The sequence below is a fragment of the Pantherophis guttatus genome, chromosome 2 (genome assembly GCF_059756535.1).
Source record: "Pantherophis guttatus breed Tessera chromosome 2, ASM5975653v1, whole genome shotgun sequence".
NCBI lineage: Eukaryota > Metazoa > Chordata > Lepidosauria > Squamata > Colubridae > Pantherophis > Pantherophis guttatus.
The window spans coordinates 72,419,346-72,438,964 of NC_142064.1; the positions used below are offsets into that span (position 1 = coordinate 72,419,346).

The window sequence follows — 19,619 nt, forward strand, 5'->3', positions numbered from 1 at the left end:
TAGAAATAGAGTTTTCAGCTGTTGGCATCTTTTTGACAATTTATGTAAAAAGCCCTCTAAACTTCTTCATCTAACTTTGTCTATTATTTATCTTAATTTGCAAAAAATCAAATCTGCCACTACCAGTAAAAAAAATGCCTTTTGATTCTTAGAAAATGTGGGATATATACTTTTTAGAGAAACAGTCTGGTTATCAAAGGTTACTTATTGTGGAAGTCAATATTAAGTTCTTTCTTTACAATACCATTGCTTAGGAAGTCCACTACAACACAGTGGAGATGATCAGAAGCAAGATAGATAAATTGAGATCAATACCTCAACTTGCCTTTGTATGTAAGTTGCTTTTCAGATAGCATAAGTTTCTTTCCTAGAACTAATGTATATGTAGAGAGAAATTGTTATATCAAGATATGCTTGGATGAAAAAGATCCAAAATCCACTTCAAGTTGAGATTTAGATCTGGTTGTAATATGTCAACTCCCTAGCATTTCCTATGATCTCTGCTAGGAAGGAGATTAGGAAAATATATCCCGGTTACTTTTCTGGGATCCTTAATCTACACCTGCTCATTATTTCTTTCTAGAGAGTTTTCCTGAGTAAATTGTGGACATTGGTTCCAGGCAAATACTTTATTACTCTTCCAGATATCTTAATTTTAACTTTTAGCTTAAATACAGGACTAAAACTGGCTTGGTGGATTATCTATGATGGAAAATGTATAGGACATATGACCCTTCTAATTTCTCTAGGCTGTTTTACAGTAGTTTTGGATCTTTTGCTGAGGCACTTCTGCTTCATTCTAATGAATCTATGGCATCCCATGAGGCTCCATCTTGTTCCTCATGCTCTTCAGTATCTACTTAAAACAGCTGGAATTTTGGAGTGGGATGCCATCAATATGCTGATAACACCAGTTCGATTACTGCTTGCCCTCAAAGAAATGCTGAAGTTTGAGCTAAATGCAGATGAAGAAACAAATGAAATCCAGTTTATGTTAGTTGAGTCTTGGATACTTGGATGTTGAAATTTAGCTTGTTGTGGATACATTGCATCCCTCCCTTTTCCACAGAAATAGAAGATCTCATTCATTAAGGTTGCAGCTGTGATAAAGAGCCCACTACACTTGCACTGGCAGGATATGTTAGGTACATTTTGGTCATTATGATTTATCCTTAAAAAGCACCTGGAAATTTTAGTTGGCACTTGGGCTTTTAACTAATAAAATATATGGGAACGATGGGAAACATACAGTGCTGCTATTAAATTTTAGAGTGGGTGGGCTTATAAATTTAATAAAAAATAGAAAATAATAAAACTATAATACACAGCTTAGGACCTGACTACCTGAACAATTGCCTTTTCTCTAACAAGTCTGTAGGAACGTTATGATCTGCAGAAGAAGCCTTTTTGTGTGTGTCCCCGGACTCAGAAGCTCTTCTGTACCACATTCATATAATGGAATGTACTCTTTTTGGCCCATTCTCTCTGTATATTACAAGAGCATTCATGATGCAGATCCAGGTTTTTAATACTTGATTATTTCATACTTTAATTTTGTATTTTGTGTCCTGCATTTTAATTTTGTTAGCCACTTTGAAAACACAAGTAAGCAAAGAAGAAAATCACAGATAAATGAATTCATTTATACTGAAGTGCGATAATCTAAATCTTATTTCTACTGTTTTTTGTTTTGTCCTTCATTCACTATCATTTTACTTAATGTACTGGATTTTTCAAAAAACCTTTGTGCTGTCAATTTAGGAAATTTTCTATGATATCCTTCTTAGATTAAACATTTTAGATACAAGTGTTTAAATGGTTTCTTAAAGTTGATCTAAGCAGCTAGTTTTACTTTATAATTCAGGTGGTGAAATATTGGCCAGAAATTGGAAAATGTGGATTTTTAGTTTGGCGCTATCTTCTGAGAAGAGATGATGCTGAACCTGCACCTTGGACTACAGAAGGAATTGACCGGTCAAAGAAATTGGGCCTGAGTTTACAGGTTAGAAATTAAAGTTGCCATCATTTTTATGTTTTGCTAAAACAGATAAGCTAGTCAATATTCAGCAGAAGCTCTCTTGGAAGATTTCCTTCAGATTTGTTTTAAAGATGTCAGATGGCTTGGATTATATTTTCTCTATAATGTTCATACTTGTTTTTATGATGATGATGAGGTGACAACGTATAGGTTACACATGGACTACATTTGTGTTCTGGCCCCATAATTTTTAAATAATGATTGAAATTCAGTAACAAAATAGCTGAATTTTGGCAGTATAGTTGAGGACACTTTTTCATATTTTGAGATGGTTTTTAGATGGGAACAAACCGTTTACATCAGGAAATTCCTGCTCCTTAACTATATATAAAGTATATAAATCTTTATCCTATCTGCCATCCCTGGCAATAAATGGCTTGGAAACTATTGATTATGCGTTCTTAGTTCTTCAGAAAATTCAGAGACCGAGATGTGACTTACTATTCTTCAAACACGAATCATTCCCAATGTAAAATGTGTTGAAGTAGATAAACCTAGTACTTACTTCATTTGTTAACATTTGGATTCCTAGATCAATTGATAAAATATAGAAAAATGGAAACAGCCCCTTGATTTCTTACTAAAGAGGCAAACCTGGTAATTTCAACCAATCTATTTGTTATAGTTAGAAATTTGATTAGAAACTCAGGATTCATCTTGGGCCTCAAGGGAATGATGGCATTTTGTGAATTAGTTAACTCAGATTATATTTTTTTCCTCCCCTTCAAGCTCTGGAGTTGTCTTTGAAATAATGGATCTTAAGAAAATACTGCTATTCCAGATGCTCTTGTTTTGATGCAGGCATTGCTGTAAATACTGCTCAGATGTGATGTTCTTCTTTTGTAGTACCCAGAAGGCTATTGGGAAGCAATGGCGAATAAAGACAAGAAAGATAAAGTAAAAAAGCAGCCTGTGAAACAGGAACCAATGGAACAGAGCAATGGAAATCAGAAAAGACCAATTAATGATGGTATGTCTAGTAACTTAAATCCATCAGTTATCAGATAGAGAAGATATTTCAACCCATATTGAAACATAATTTCTCTGGGTCCCATCAAACATCTAACATGTCTGTCAGCTTTAAGAAATTAACATTTTCATATTGATTCTTCCTTGTATTCAGTTGGATATCTACTGAGTCATCTTCCACCTAGGTTTTATCTATTGTTCCATCACTTCTTCATTCCCAATTAGCTGGTGAACTGCAGGGCTGAATGAGTACCTTCAGAGAGAAGCCATTTTATGAAGCCTCTGTTTATAGAAAATTGATCACATTCCAAAATGATTCTTGTACTTAATGTACAGTGTTGAGAATCTTTAAGTTATTTATTCTAAAATGCACCCATAATGTATTTCCAATTTGGTATCACTATTTCCAGCAGTTATAGATTAGCCATTGTTGCTCAGATATATTTGTTTTCACCTTTACTTTGGGAATAATCATGCTGATCTGTTTTGACAAGGAACTTAGAAAGCCATGTTGATATACTAAATGTTCAGCACTCTGAATTTCAAAGAGTTTAAGGAGAGTTAAATCCTTTATAAATAATGGCTTCAAATGAAAATAAATTAATTAGGAATCAAGTTTCAGTGAAAGTGGGTAGTTCTAGATTGCATCAAATTCTGGTAAATGAAAAAGGCAAGAAATTTGAGGTCACAGATCTGCTATTCCAAGAAGCACTAAACTGAATGTCATTTCAATTTCAGAGATATAACTTGGCTAGAAAAGATCAATAAATACATGTTCTTTTCAGGTCAGGACAATGTCTTAGCACTGTAAAAAAAGTTTGTTTGTAGCTTGCTAATTGTTATCCTATGCAGGGTTCCTCTTCAATTTGCTAGCCATATTATATTTTAAGAAACTTCGCTCTGGTTCCTCACTCTGAATTTTCCAATAAGCTGGCATTCTGTGCCCAATCATTCTTCACTGGATTGCTTGCAATTCCCTGCATGATTTTTCTTTTACTTCTGCAAACCTTAAAATTACGACAGAGATGCCAGGGTTTCCCTTACAAATGGACGCTGCTGGTGCAGTAATTACATGAACTGATGCATTTTAAGAATGAGTTTTATTTTAAATATTTAAGATTTGAATCAAATATCATACGGTTTACTTGTGGCGAGCTATTTGAAATTTATCCCTCATAAAAAAGGAAATCTCTACTTTTTCTGTGAAAGAATCTTTAAAAGAAAAACAACACTTTCTGTCAGACCAGGGTTCCCCAATTCCCTGTCAATGGACCAATACTGGTCTGCGGCATGCCAGAAACTGGGCCACGTAAACAAGTGAAGCCCCATCTGCGGGATGCAGGCAGCATGCAAAACGACACCGCCTCTTCTCTGCAGAACTGATCCCTGGTGCCCAAAATGGGGGCTGCTATGTCAGATCACTAGTTGTGTTAGAACTATCTTTGCAAATATTGGGTTGTCCTTAGAAGAAGTAAGCTGGATATATTTTCAGAATATAATATATTACATTCAAAATAACCAGAAACATGAGTACAACAGAGGATGTATGTTTTGGATGAAGTTTTTAATTTAAGATTGTTTTGGTGTTATTTTACATTTTCTGGTAAATCTAATCAATAAGCCTTTACCTGTAGTTGAAGGAGCCAGTATAAATTTATAATTGTAGTTTGATAACATTTTTTCCAGACAATATAAAGCAACCTACAAACACAGCCAAAACAATGAAGCTGAATGATGGAGGGAAGGGAGAAGCTTTTCAGCTAACGCAGCAACAACAATGGTTGATACAGGAAGATTCTCCAAACCAGAAACTTTGGGATGAAGTTCTTAAATTTCTTAAAGAAGGACCAGTATGTGTTTTTTTATTTTAACCGATGTTCTGTATTGTTTCCTTTTAATGTCATGCCACTGGATTTTCACTGGAACAGCAAGGACTTTGTTCTACCTACAACTTTTCTGGAAAGTTCCCCCGCCATCCAGAGTGCGTGAGGAACTGCAGAAAGTGAAAACACAATTTGGCTAATATGTAGTATATTTATTAAAATAGAAAACATATTTCAAATACTATATTCCAGGACTGAAAAGAAGTCTGGGTTAATATAGAAACAATACTATTTTATGAAGAGATTGAGAGCACTTCAGTATTTGACATAATTATTTTTCCCTTATGGTATCCTAGAATTTTTTGAAGAAACTGGAACAATCCTTTATGTGCGTTTGCTGCCAGGAGCTGGTTTACCAGCCAGTGACCACAGAGTGCCTGCACAATGTCTGTAAAGTAAGTGTCTCAGGGATCATTTTCACATTGTCCTACTGTAACTTGTAAAAGCAAATAAACTACCATAGTATTTTAAAGGAGAAAGAAAAATTATGTGCTGCTGTTAAGGTAAGCATATGAAGTGAGTCAATAGTTACCTCAAGTTAATAATATTATTTTGTTCAAACAATAAGATTATATTAATTAGATATATCCATGACCTGGTTTATAGCAATAAGTTTCATAGTGTAGCTGTGCTAGCCTAGTGCAGCAAATGAAACAATGAAGAATCTTGTGGCATGGTACAATCTAACATTGTACTGCAATGTAAGATTCTTTTGGACAAGACAGTTTGATCAGACCTTATGTTATAATGAATTGAGTAATTTTAAGTGTTAAAAATAGCACTTAAAAATTACTCAATTCATTATTGTTAAATAAGAGCAGATGAGTTGTTTACCTGTCCAAGCAGCAGGCAGTCGTGGGTGGGAGGCACGCAATCTGGATACACCGCGTGGGTCACAGGAAAGCTGAGAGTTGGTGGGCTGGAGGCGGCAGCTGCAGGAGGCCATTTTTATGGTGGCATCAGCAGCAGATGGAGGCAGAAGTGCAAGGAGGAAGACAGGCGGGTCACTGCTGGCCGCGGGAGGCTTGTCTATGCATGGCGGCACTGGCATCAGATGGAGGCAAATGTGGGGGGAAGGCAGGCGCTCCAGCCATGTGGGCCGCAGGCAAGCCGAGAGATGCGAAGATGAGCTCACCAAACCCACATTCTGGATCTAAATATAGCCTGCCCAGAACTGTTTCAAGCACAGAATATTCTGCATCTGAATATTGCTGTAGTCTCTAAGTAATGTATCTGTTTTGTGACCTGGATTTTAACATATGTATGTTTCCCATGACTTTAGAGCTGTTTACAGCGCTCTTTCAGAGCTGAAGTCTTCACCTGTCCTGCTTGCCGACATGACCTTGGGAAGGGCTACACCATGGTTCCCAACAAGATACTGCAGACGCTACTTGACCAGTTCTTCCCTGGTTATAGCAAAGGACGATGATATGTATTTGTAACCTTATTCTCAAAATGACTGAATAAATGAAAAGAACAAACCATCTAGAAAAACAGTGGACCAGCCAGCTTGAGGGAATTCATATTTACTATCATATTGTGAAGCCGCAAATTCAACCCTCTTTCCCATTTAGCAATCTGTTGTGTAGTAACAACTTCAAATTGTCAGCTTCCTTTTCACAAAGGTAGTTTTGACAGATGACCATTAGTTTGTATGCAGGAATAAAGGCTTTTCTTGGCTCTGGCCACGGTAGTAGCAGGTCTTCAGTTGTTTTTATAACTACCTCAGATGGAGAAAACAAATTTGGGGGAAGTTTAACAACACATCCAATGAAGTTTAGCTACACACTGCCTCCTGAACATTAGTTTTGCCTAGTCCATGCAATTTGATTTTGCAACAAGAAAACAGCACGTAAAAAGCCAGTTTTATTGCAGAACATCAAATGCTGTGGTGTGCATAATTCTTTATTGTATTTCCTCTCCTGCTGTCTTTCTTACTCCTTTTGCAACAACAAGCTTTTAGTCTATTTTTGTGAGCGTTATTGTGCTCTCGTATCTTCTGCAAGTTGACTACTAAGGACTGAAAACAATATGAATGCATTGTTGCTGTTGATGTAAAGTGATTTGTGTTTTTTGCACTTAAAGAGGGTTTTCAAGACACTCTGAATTGTGTAAAAACTATTTCATATAAAACAAGCCACTTTTGTATTAGGTAAAATTGTTTGCTTTTAGTAGGTCTTGTATTAGTGGCAATACATCTTATACAGCATTGAAAGCAGTGCTAGCTTGGAGAGGGCTCAAATTGCTTCATATTGTGATCTGAAATTTTATATACAGTATATTCCCCATCCCTGAATATACTTATTAAATATTTTATGATTCATAAAGTGTTGATTGTTTGCATTTTACACCCATAACATGATAGCAAGTAATTTCCTAAAATAGTGCTTGTATATATTACATAAAATTCCATTTGATATTTTGATAAATGGGATTAGTAAACCTGAAGTTTACATTAGTCCTTTGGGCATTTGCCTTGCAGAGTTATATATTTTAAAGTACATTTTTATAAGACTTTCATTCTGAGGAGATTACATTTTCATATCAACTTTTGATTATAGATAGCAAATAACTACTGATATCAGAACAGATATGTTTGAGTACTTACATACTATTTTAACATATACATAGTTGTTTGTGCATTGTTTGAGTGGGGAAGCTGTATTATAAATTGAGACCGAAGCCTTTTGATTTCAAGTCTGTTTTAGGTATGGTACTGAACATTGGATTAGCATTATTTAACTAGTTTTAGTTTACATTCCAGTCTTTTTCCTTTAGCAGAAAGAAATTAGAATTAAAATAGGATAGTTTAAAAAATGAGCGTTGAATTCACATGTAACACTGTCAGAATGTTTAACTTAAAAGGTTAAAGCCATAGTGACTTACTTTACATGTAACACTAAATAAAACAGAAATCATTATGGATGAACTGGGCCTGTATCAAAACTCAGGTTGATTTATATTATACTTAAGTCAATCAGCCAGGATAACAAAAATATAAAAATTATATATGACTTATTTGAATTATTCACAGATTAAATAAACCAGATTTTTTCAGCTGTGATAGTAATAGGTATCTAGTTAAATAAAAATTGAAAGTAGAACTTTCCTATTTCTCCCTCAGATACACAAATATTGATTTTGCTATGTCAGCCAATGGCCTTTTTAGTCATAAGAGTTTATGAATTTGCAGCTAAAGCAGGATAAGAAAGCAAAGTTTCATAAATGGTTTTAGCTTCTCTGGCAGCAGTAGCAGTCTCCTGAGTGATGAGACAGCTGTGAGATTTAAAAGCTTCTTTTGGGCTTTAAGTCATGGCTAGTGAATATATCTTCAGCCTAGATAAAGGGTTAATCTTTTCATGCCCTGGAAACTTCTACCCTGCATATACTGGATTCTGAGCCCCATTTGTCACGCCAATTGAATCTCTATGATGAGAAATAAAATTGCTGGAGTCAATTCTCCAGCTTTTATTTAGAAAAACTGATCAATAATCCTTGGTTATTTTGTAAAGATAGTTAATATTAATCACAAACTGATTGAAACCCAAGTCACATATTATGGACATAAGCGCACATGAGCTTATGTCCCGTACACATAAATATTAAAACTGTAAGTTAGCATTGTGTTTAAACCACACCATGGTTAATTTTAATAGGATATGAAAATATTCAGTGGCCAATTTCTGATATGTTAAATAATAACTTTTTGAACAAGCTATAGTATTCTGGTTCACCTAAACTGTAAGCCAAGAATCAACAATTGTATGCAGTGGCCCAAGTATTCCGCTGCCTCCTATCACAAAATTTAAAATGTTAAATTTTCTGGAATTTTGATAACTTCCTTTGAGGTGGCTGGAAATTTGTGAACCTTTGGATGAAATAAATGTTGGGATTTTCGTGCAAGATTTCAGAATTTTAAAAATGCTGAAATAAAATAATTTTGGGAGGAGGTCAGTTGTCCTTTTCTACTTTCTGTCATAAGGAGGCACAGCAACCAGCTTTGTGCACCGCACTAAGCATAAACAAAGCCCAACTTCTTTTTGGCTTGTGCAAGACTTTACCATGTCTATTTCAGAATGTACAGAGTCCCATCTTAAGCATGAAAGCTGGTTGGGTGACTTTGGGCCAGTCTCCCTCAGCCCAACTCATTTCACAGGGCTGTTGTGGCGAAAATAAAGAGGAGAAAGGAGTATTAGGTATATTTGCCACCTTGAGTTATTTTAAAAAATAATAAAGGTGGAATAAGTTTTTTTAAAAAAAAATCCAGTATATGTTTCCTAAATTAGCTATCCTTTAGCCAAAAGAATAACCAAATAGTGCTAATTAATTAACTGCTAATAAAATGTTGAACATTTTTCTGATACATTAGAACAGTTTGCTTTGTTACAGAGTAACAGAATTTATTCCAAGTTCATTTGCTGTAAAATTACAACCTCCAGGTCTACTGGAGCATTAAAAGGAGACTTTTTCCCCATAATTTGTTGCTAGCATTATCATATGTAGGAGACACTTTATCATTCATTTCCTATCCCTGCAAGCTTCTCTGAAACCAGAGGTGGTAAGCAGCACACTAAATGGGGTGTTTTGTGGTTCTTTTTAAGCAATTTTTATAGTGGTCAGCATGCCATCAATGTCTTCAAATTGGAATTCTCTTTTGACAGTTGTGGGCATCTCTTTGTTCAATGTGAGATAGCTTTTAAAAGTTATGTGCTTTTGATGTGTGCTGTAAAGGATGTACTCTCATCCTTTAATTTCAAATAATAAATTCAGATTGTTGCATTTGCATTTAATTACTGTAACATTGTAATTGATTGAATTCATAAGTACTGTGATAGCACTGTCCCATATCAGACCACATTACACCAAGATTTATAGGAAGTCATAGTCTGAGAAGTGTGTCTGATCTGCATGGGTGTGTGTGTGTGTGTGTCTTTCATTGGTTATGCCTTAAGCTAGTCTACAGAACTGTGACAAAGAAACTGGGAATTAAGTCTTGCACTGAATGTGTTGTCAGTTTTACAGAAAATGGCTGACTGATTAAGAAATATTCAGCAATGATTAACCTAAAAGAACAGGGCTTTCTCATTTGCCAAACAATGTGCCCTTTAAATACCTGTATTAGAACAAAATGTATTAGAAAGCTTAATGCTAGCAATCCTGTAGGCAACCTTTGGTTCTCATAAGTGTAATCATTTGAGCCCTAGCTAAGTCTCTCAAAGTGCCTCATTTAGGGTGGGGTGTGTGAGATCACAAATGCTGCTGAGCATTTGCCTACTTGGCTAACGTTATAGTCCGTATTCTGAAGAAAGTGACCTGTTTTTTGCCAAACAGATTGAAATCAAACTTCAAAAACTAAAGTCAGCTAGTTTTTAATTGGAACATTAACAAGAGGAAATTTTTAAAATATCAGTTCTAGGACATAATTATAAACAAAGATGCATTGCCATAATCTAACTAGTGTGTGGTACATGTTTTTTTTAAAAAAGCCACCTCATTCGATCCTATCAAACTCTGTTAATGGTTGTCCATGACTTCATTTCATACAAAATGAATAGTAACTCCATTTTACCTTAGCCCAAATACAAAGGAAATACTTTATAAAACTATGTCCTAAAAAAATTGGGGTTAATCCTGTATTACAGAGCATTTGGATGAGCAGGTGCATAGTCATGACACTGTTCAAACAGTGTACTGTATTGCTTTTGTTCATACAGTTCAATGCTTATTAAATCACAGAAAAGCAGCCCTGATAGAAAAGAGGGGCTTAATCAAGGCCACTTCAGCATGGATTGACATGGAAACCGAGGCATTGTATCAAATCAATTAATAAAAGTATTTACAAATAGCTGCACAGAAATGTAATTAACAGCATGGAGTTTTCAAAAATATACACTGTATATAAAATATGCTAACCAGGCTGAAGATTTCACCTGTCTTCACAGAGTGCTACTAATACAGCGAGAAAAATTAAGCCCAGTGATCTGAAAGGTAATTCGAAGGGTGGAAGGAAGCTGGTTCTAAGACGATGCTCTCTTCTGCTCAGCAAAAGGAGACTCATAGATCTCCATTGGTGGGCAGGTACAGATCAGATGCTGGTCCCCATAGATGTCATCAATTCTGGCAATTGTAGGCCAAAACTTACTTTCAGGTTTCACAAACGGCTAAAGAAGAGGAAGGAGTATTTAGAAAAGCTATATGGTACAACATCTTAATTACAAAAATTAGTAATTACAATAGGTATATGTACATTAAAAAATGATCAGCAGTAAAATGCATCAAGGAAAGCTTTCAAGGCAAGGTTTTGATTGTAAGCCCTACATGATTTGGAAAGATGCTATTTGGATCCTTTTTCTTTTCTCCAAAGCAACTTTTTGGAAGTCATTCAATGACCAGGCCAGGAGTTTGAGAGATTTGAAGTTGTTCTACTCCTTTAAAGACAAATTAGGTTACCCTGCATTCTGCGCTTTCACCTCAGCACCCAAACATTCTGCCAATGAAATGCAGCAGCACATTTTTTTTGTTGGTCCCCCAAAATAAGGAGGGAAATGAAAGTGGGAAACCTCTGCAGGTAAATTTCCATTTTGAACTTTTATAACCCACCATAAATGATCCCAAGTTGCACTAGTAAAATAACAATTTTGCTGTTGAATTTCACACTGGGCTTTTTCAGAAGTATTGGAGGGTGGAAGTGATGGGGCTGATGACCCACTTGCAGGTTTCCCACTTAACACCTTCCAAATCCCCATCCCCCAACCACAATAAGCTATGTCTCTATATCTTTCTGTAATGTCACCGGCCTTCCACTAATTATAACTATGGCCCTTCTCTTGGTCAGAACAACCACTGTGGTTTAAACCAAATGTTCCTTTTGACCCAAAGGTGCTTTTCAAAAGGCAACTGGACTTTGTTTTTTCCTTGAAGATGTTTTGCTTCACATCCGAGAAGCTACTTCAGTTCTGAATTTCAACTGAGAATTGAAGAAGCTTCGTGGATGAGAAGCGAAACGTTTTCAAAGAAAAAACTAAGACCGGTTGCCTTTTGAAAAGCACTTTTGGGACAACCATGACTTGGATAACTGAGAATCTCCATAGATGTTCCTTGTTTTGCTTTGGATATCATTTTCTTTTTGGTACAAAGGTTTTATCATATTCTTTTAAGAACTGAAATGTGAATAAATCAAAGCCAAAACAAAACAGTTTACTTCTTTACTTTATTTCACTTCTTATGGTGGAAACAAAGTCCTTTTCATCCAATGCCTCATCACTTCAATACGACACATACTGTTTTTGAATTTGCCAGTTTCCAAAGCAGTAGGTGAAAAGTCATTGCTAGGAGGGCTAGTTGTTTTGAGAAAAAAAATCTGAGACTGCTGAAAATTTACAGAATTACTTCTGTTTCTCTTTAAGCAGGCTCAAGAATACTTGAGTAAGTATTTCACTTTTCCAGTATGTATAGGAGCATTGCTTCAGAACAGAGCATTGCATCAGCAGTCTGAGCCACAGTACATCAGACTCAAACATAAAAGATAAACTACGTTATACTTTTTTGTTAAATTTGTATTATGTTCTGCTGGGTTTTTTTCTGGCTTAGAAACTTCTCCCATATACAGACCATCTGCTATATTCAATGCAAGAAAGGTATCTGCATTTTTTTCATGCAGGTAACTTCTAGTGCATGTAGTGTTAAACTTGATCATGATGAATGTCTTTCAAGACAGAAAAAAAGTCACATTCTCTTCCTCTATGGCAGCCCCAAAGAAAACTCTGAATGCAGTAAAGTTAAACATGGTCTGTCTGGTTTTCAAATACCCACTAGAGGTTTTTTGGCACATCTGATGGAACGTATTGTTGGCTTTTAAAACTGACCAGAACATTTCTAATAAAATAATTGTTCAAAATATATTTGTGAAATTGTAACTCATTACTTACTAGTGGAAAAGCAGCCACTTCCCTAGAATATGGACGATCCCAGTTGGGTGCAGCCAGGCAGGTTAAAGTGTGTGGGGCCATCTAAGTCAAAGAAATATAGTTTAGAACACACAAAAGAAAAAGAGCCCTCACCCATGTTTTGTGTCAAACTACTTCAATTGTGAACAAGGAGCACCTGGTAGAAGTCTCACAAAATTAAAAACCTCCTGAACTTACCTTTAAGGGGTTAACTCTAGGATCCATCCTTCCTTCTTCTATATCAGCTACTTCTTGTCGAATACTGATCATGGCATCACAAAATCTGTCTAGTTCTGCTTTGTCTTCAGACTCGGTTGGTTCGATCATGAGGGTCCCTGCTACTGGCCAGGACATTGTTGGAGCATGGAATCCTAGGAAACATGAATTCTAATTGTTCACCTGATGTTTAAAATAATCAACCTCAACAGTCAGAAAATATCCCAACCATCTATCCCTTCTAGATCAAGCTCTGATCCGCTTTATAAAGACAACATGAAATAAAATAAATATATGCATTTCTGGATTTTGCTTAAAGCCATTTGTATGTCCTCTAGTTTCCTCTTGATGCAAAAAAAAAAAAAACCCAGCAGCAGCCATGAGCAGTTTTCTCTTTCTGCAGTCCCCCTGCAGCAGCATTAAAAAATCACATCTCTGTTGGCTGTGAAACACGGAGCATTCAAAATAATGAAGTGATTAAAAAAGGAAAAAGAAGGAAAAAAATCTCACCATAATCCTGAAGCCGCTTAGCAACATCCACAGCTTCAATATTTGCAGTTTTCTTAAAAGGCCGAGTATCCAAAATAAATTCATGAGCTACATAACCTGTTTTGAAGTAAAGATTTAGACACATGAATCTCTTAGAATAATAAAATATGAGTATAAGACAAGAGGACCAGGAAGAGGGCAGTTCCCCATTCCGTGGGCTCTAGATAGGCCTTCTTGCTGAGCAGAGAAGCAACTACTAGAGATTTGAATGAGGCTTCCTATTTGAGAGGATAAGGGTGGCTTATTCTGGCTTTTGATAAAAGCTGTTCAAACTAAGCTTCCCTCGCTCAGTTTGTTTCTTTCACTTTTGCTAAATGTCAACATGATGGTAAAATGGCTAACTGTGCTGGGCAGAAAGTACTCCCAGTGATGATACTTGCCTTTAGAGCCTCTAAAGAGGATTTTGTAGTGGTTCTCTAGTCGCTTTGCCATGTAGTTAGCATTCAATATCGCAATCTCAGAGGCATGTTTTAGACCTTTGCCTCCCATCATCTAAAGAAAAGGAAACATGAATGAAAACAGTGGGGAAAAACAAAGCCATATTCCTGATATAGATGTTTAAACATTCCATATTCATTGTGGAATTATTACTATACACATACTAAATGATTAATGCATTCTATCGATATTTATTCAGTGTTTAGTTTATAAGATGAGATGCCATCAGTGTGTGAATGGTTTTGGTGGCTTATACAAACTCATTGATAAATCAATCAGAACTATTCAGGAGTGGATAGCATATAAATCAGTACTTTCTTGGAGATCTCATCCAAGAAATTATTTTTTTAAAGTTGAAAATGTTTAAAGTGTGGCTGTCTTTATCCAAAATAACTTGATTTGAAAGGTATAAATCTTGTCAAATCTGATTTTCCCCTGTTATTGCAGTTGTTATTTATTGTCCTTTCTATCTATTTTGAAGGAACGGGAAAGTTTCTTGTAGCAACATCTCACTGCTGTGTCTGGTAGAATACTGTTTACTCTTTCAACACTTGCTATTTAATCCCTTTAACTGGGGTTGTCTGTGATGGGACTTAAAACCATCTGCCATTGTAATATGATGGTTAAAGAGTTGGTCTTGGAATAGGAGAACAAGGTTCAAGTCAACTCTCCAGCTTAGAAGCTCACTGGATGACTTTGGGCCAGCTCAACTTATCTCATGGGTTTATTATTATTGGGGAAAATAGGAGGACTATGTATGTCGCTGTGTGAGCTTGTGTATGCCACTGAGAGCTTCCACAAAGATGTGGACTACAAATCATTGTAGCACCTCTGATGCCTTTTTTGAACTGTATGAGGGGGACTGCAATGGGAAGGAGGGTTTGCAAGCCCACTTGTGCAACTGGATTAGACAATTCTGAATGCAACCTATAAAATCTCTTCTCATACAGCCCTGCAGATCTTTACCTTCCTGCAGATCTCTGTTATCGTCAGTGTGAGAATCTACTAGTACAGAAAAAACAAGGAGCAGAAATTATGGACGTACCTTGATATAAACCCAAGAAATAGGCAAGATGGCACTGGATCCCCAAGGGGCAGCACTGATGGTGCCTAATGAGCTTGAATGTGCATCGTGCGGTGTGGCAACGACAGGGTGGATGGGCAGGAAAGGAGCCAGGTGCATCTTCCTAAAAGGGCAGCAAGAAAAGAACTTGAGCATCCAGCTTCCCTCCTACTGTAGCGCCAACAGACATAGCACAATGTTTTAATTAGCCAGAATCAAAGATCTGCTTAAGTACATTTCATCCTGATCCTCTAAAACAAGGCAGGAAGAAAAAAAAAATCCTCTTGGACAGCATCCAGCTTCCTGCATTTCTATTTGTACTAGTGTTTCTCAACCCATTTAAAGATGGGTGGACTTCAACTCCTTGCTCGCTGAGGATTGCTGGGAGTTGGAAGTCTATCCATCTTAAACTTGCCAAGGTTGAGAAACACTGATCTATATATAGGAATAATTAGCCAATTTTAATGGCCAATATAATTGCTTCCTAGAAAGCAAGAGAGCCTCACTGATCAGATAAGGGGAGGAGTGCATGCATAAGCAGAAGGGCATCTATTTTACTCACTGGATACCTTTTCTGGAGACTTATTTTAATGCAGACATTTTTGAGGAATATATGTAGATGCAATGACATCTGATTGTCTACCTCAATTTCAATTTTTCCAATAATGCTATTTTACTTACGTGGTAATCCTAGGTATGTACTGTATCTTATTCCCTAGTGAGCATCCTTAAAGTTTCTGCTTTAAGGTCTACATGAAAAAAATAAAACTGCACGCTCTTATCATAAGAAATAGACACTAACACTCCAATCGGTCCCATGCCAGGTCCTCCTCCACCATGAGGAATGCAAAACGTTTTGTGAAGGTTTAAGTGAGAAACATCTGACCCGTAATCTCCAGGGCGACACAGGCCAACCTGTCAGGGGAAGGAAAGAAAAATGTTCCCAATCAAAAATCTAGATGTTAAAAGATGAAGAATATGGTCGGGGGGGGGGGGGCGATGGCGAAAGTTTATAATCTGGTTTGCAGAGGTATCTGCTGGTTGTGAGCCAGAAAAGTGAGGACAGCAATCATGATGGTACAGTTAAAACTCCCCGTTTTGAAAATGTGGAGAACTTTGTTTCACCAATAGAAGAGAATATTTGTAGCTCAGGGTTGAACTGTGGGGTCCTTGGTGTTCACTGAGTTTGGTTGTTTTCTTGCAAATGTTTCATTACCCAACTAGCTAGCACCATCAGGGCTAGAAGAGAGTGGGGCTCTAGCACTGACAATGTTACCTAGATGGTAATAAAATATCTGCAAGATACCAAAGTTTGCACCATTGGTGGCTGCCATATGGATTTCTTTTTCCTTTCCGACAAACATAAAAATGGATGCCACCTTGCTTGTACCATAGTGGTTTCCATTTTGACATTTTTGACAATATCCTTCAGTTAGTCCTGCTGGCTTGTCAAATGCTGTGAGCCTACTCTTCCTCTCTGGCTAGTCTCACAAACAACTTCTTTTTTTTTCTGTTTTACTTTATGAGGTAAATTAATTTTACTTTGTGGGCTGTTCTGATTTTGGAATAAGTGGTTTCTAATAGCTACATTCTCCCAGTCTGGTAGCCAGCTGACATACATTGTGAAATACTTTCATGTGTTTCTGTCAAACCGAATGATTAAACATGGGGAGCTGTCTATTTGCTTTCTCTACACCACAATGTCTCATTATGTCTGTCCTAACTCATCCTTTTTTGAAACTATAAAGATCCAAATATTACACTTTTCCCATATGGATGCCATTCTATAAATTTTTTCATGCCAAAATTATGAAAAACTAGTATGAGAGTGAGCCAAGATTTCAGTCAGGAACAGGTATTCAGGACTACAGAGTTACTGAATATGAGAAATCAGTCATACTGATGAATGTTGATGCTCGCACTACCAAAATCCCATGCATCAGAATCTCATTATATTGACCATTTCTAAGTCAAACATTTGGACATGCCTCAACCATTTCCCAGTATTTTTTAAAATCACTATTGAGTACATGAACTAAAAGGATTTGCCTTTGTCTATTTCTCACCTGAGCATTCATATTTGCTCCATCTAAATAAACCTGGCCTCCGTGTTTGTGAATCAGATCACATACATCACTGATCTGCTCTTCAAAGACACCATTAGTGGATGGATATGTGATCATGATAGCCGCCAGGTTTTCTTTGTGCTTATCTACCTATAAGAAGAAAGGGAAAAAATGACAACAGCGTGAGATATCTGAGTGATAAAAACAAGATTCTTCCTTCTCCTTACATGGAGCATTACCAGATTTTAAGAAAAATAAAATCTGTCTCTATCAGTTTGGCACAAAAGGCATAAAAGGGCCTATCGAGTCAGATTTGGTTCATTTCATTTGGCCTTAGCAACTTCATCAAGCAGCAGCTTCCAGCAAAGATTTCCTCCTTTTCCTTTAACTCAACATTTCTCAACCTTGGCAACATTAAGATGAGTGAACTGGCTGGAGAATTCTGGAAGTTGAAGTCCATCTATCTTAAAGATGCCAAGGTTGGGAAACACCACTGAAGATGATCAAACTTCTACCCACAGAGTAAGTACTCTATCTGGTACCTGACATTTTTCATAACTATTTACTCTTTTATGCAAGTGGCACAGTGGTTAGAATACATTACTGCGGACTACTTCTACTGACTGCCAGCTGCCTGCAATTTGGCAGTTCGAATCTCACCAGGCTCAAGGTTGACTCAGCCTTCCATCCTTCTGAGGTGGGTAAAATGAGTACCCAGATTGTTGGGGGCAATATGCTGACAATGTAAACTGCTTAGAGAGAGCTGTAAAGCACTGTTAAGCCTAAGTCTAAATGCTATTGCTATTTTCACTTATATTCAGTTTTGTGTTAATAAAAAGAGTAGAATAGTAAATAGCTACAAAACCAGACACATCCGCAGCATTGATTCTCAAACAAAAAATATTTCAAAAATAGTCAAAAAATTATGTGTCATAAAAATATTTTAAAAGACAAATTTTCACTTTTGTTTTTTCTAAACATTCATAATTTATAATAGAGGAATGTATTAAGAGCAACAAACTAACCATTGCTTTCAGGTGGCTAATATCAATGCTTCCATTTTTATCTACTTCTATTGGCTGGATCTTCATCCCTGCCATCTGAGCACTTGCTGGGTTGGTACCATGAGCTGATTTAGGAATAAGGCAGACCTTTAGGAAGAAAATATGTAAAATGAATAGATTGTCACGAACTGAATGCATGGTAATTACAGGTGTAATTACAGGGTGTAACTTTGTTAAACCTTGAAGCAGTCTGATTAATTCCAGCTTTATTATATTATAGACTAAAGCAATTGAAAATATTGATCTAAGCAGTAATATATTTCCCTTTAGGCCAAGTATGAATGAGAACATGGCCGCTGGAAGTGGTAAATCATGCTTATAGCTTTGCATTAATTGTCAATCAAATAATGACAATAATGAAAGACAAACAAAAAAGGCTACAAACAATACTTATCTTATGACTAGTATTTCTTCACAAGGAAGTAATTTATATTAAACTCTCCAGCTTGGGACCAAAGATATTATCAGATACAAAATCACATGATCCCCTCCTTCAGAGATTAAAAACAATCACAATAGAAAACCCTTTAGATTGCCCTTCTGAGCATCAATGGCTTGACTTTGATTTTAACCTACCTTTTGCTTTAAGGTTGCTAATCAACTAGTGAATATAGGACTGTGCACATGATACAAGAGGAAGTACCTCATTAAGAACATCTTTGTTAGCAGCAATGAGCCAGTTTGGTGCAGTGATTAAAGCAGCAGGCTAGAAACTGGGAAACAATAGGTTTTAGTTTTGCCTTAAGGCACAAAGCCAGCTGGGTGACCTTGGGCCAATCACCCTCTTTCAGCCCTAGGAAGGAGGAGGCAAGGGCAAACCACATGAAGTGTTCAGTATTTCATATATTAGTATAACCCCTTGCATGAGTGGAATACAAAATATTGTGTCTCCTGGTCCCCTCCTCCATTTTTTTTCAGGAAGAAATAGAAAAGGTAATTGTGTTTGTTCAGTCTGACAAAAAGCAAAACAAAAAACCCAGTGTATTTTCTGTGGAATTTTTGCAGAACGACTAGTGTATCTAAAGGAGGAAAAGGCATTTAGAAGCATACAGAAAATAGTGCAAGTGCATAAAGCCTAGCAAAAGGAAGCAGATTATCTCACCTAGCAACCAGCAAACTGCAAATGACAAACAACTCACAGAGCTTACATTGGACACAGCCAGGCTAATTAAGTCTGTTTCTACCGAAAAACAAGCTGCCATTCCAAAAATAATCAGCTACATAGGGGATGGGGAATCAAAAGTTAGATAAAAGCCCATTTTTTACTTACGCTTCGCTGCCATTCTCCTTTTGCATTTAAATAAGCCTTGATTGCAGCTAGCCCAGCATATTCACCTTGAGCTCCACTGCAAAGAAACAAAGCTTATTATAACACTTTTTAGAGTGG

General features: G+C 36.6%; 2 protein-coding genes across 3 annotated transcripts in view; one reads left to right on the forward strand and one right to left on the reverse strand.

Annotated features, from left to right (window-relative positions):
• UHRF2 (ubiquitin like with PHD and ring finger domains 2) overlaps positions 1 to 9,680 on the forward strand; it is an 86,449-nt gene extending 76,769 nt beyond the window's left edge. The window contains exons 12-17 of one of the 2 annotated variants that reach the window (XM_034410363.3): positions 255 to 329; positions 1,865 to 2,002; positions 2,885 to 3,008; positions 4,694 to 4,857; positions 5,187 to 5,285; positions 6,173 to 9,680. In XM_034410363.3, the coding sequence (XP_034266254.1) occupies positions 255 to 329; positions 1,865 to 2,002; positions 2,885 to 3,008; positions 4,694 to 4,857; positions 5,187 to 5,285; positions 6,173 to 6,319 (747 nt within the window). In that variant the 3' untranslated portion in view covers positions 6,320 to 9,680. The remainder of the gene's footprint in view (positions 1 to 254; positions 330 to 1,864; positions 2,003 to 2,884; positions 3,009 to 4,693; positions 4,858 to 5,186; positions 5,286 to 6,172) is intronic. The other variant, XM_034410364.3, reaches the window with a different exon arrangement.
• A 563-nt stretch (positions 9,681 to 10,243) lies between these two features.
• Positions 10,244 to 19,619, reverse strand: part of GLDC (glycine decarboxylase) — a 37,929-nt gene continuing 28,553 nt past the window's right edge. Inside the window, exons 16-25 of the mRNA XM_034410362.3 lie at positions 19,503 to 19,578; positions 18,194 to 18,319; positions 17,169 to 17,318; positions 15,905 to 16,017; positions 15,085 to 15,226; positions 13,982 to 14,093; positions 13,563 to 13,658; positions 13,035 to 13,207; positions 12,819 to 12,899; positions 10,244 to 11,051 (exon numbers count right to left, since the gene is read on the reverse strand). Coding sequence (XP_034266253.2) covers positions 10,908 to 11,051; positions 12,819 to 12,899; positions 13,035 to 13,207; positions 13,563 to 13,658; positions 13,982 to 14,093; positions 15,085 to 15,226; positions 15,905 to 16,017; positions 17,169 to 17,318; positions 18,194 to 18,319; positions 19,503 to 19,578 — 1,213 coding nt within the window. The 3' untranslated portion in view covers positions 10,244 to 10,907. The remainder of the gene's footprint in view (positions 11,052 to 12,818; positions 12,900 to 13,034; positions 13,208 to 13,562; positions 13,659 to 13,981; positions 14,094 to 15,084; positions 15,227 to 15,904; positions 16,018 to 17,168; positions 17,319 to 18,193; positions 18,320 to 19,502; positions 19,579 to 19,619) is intronic.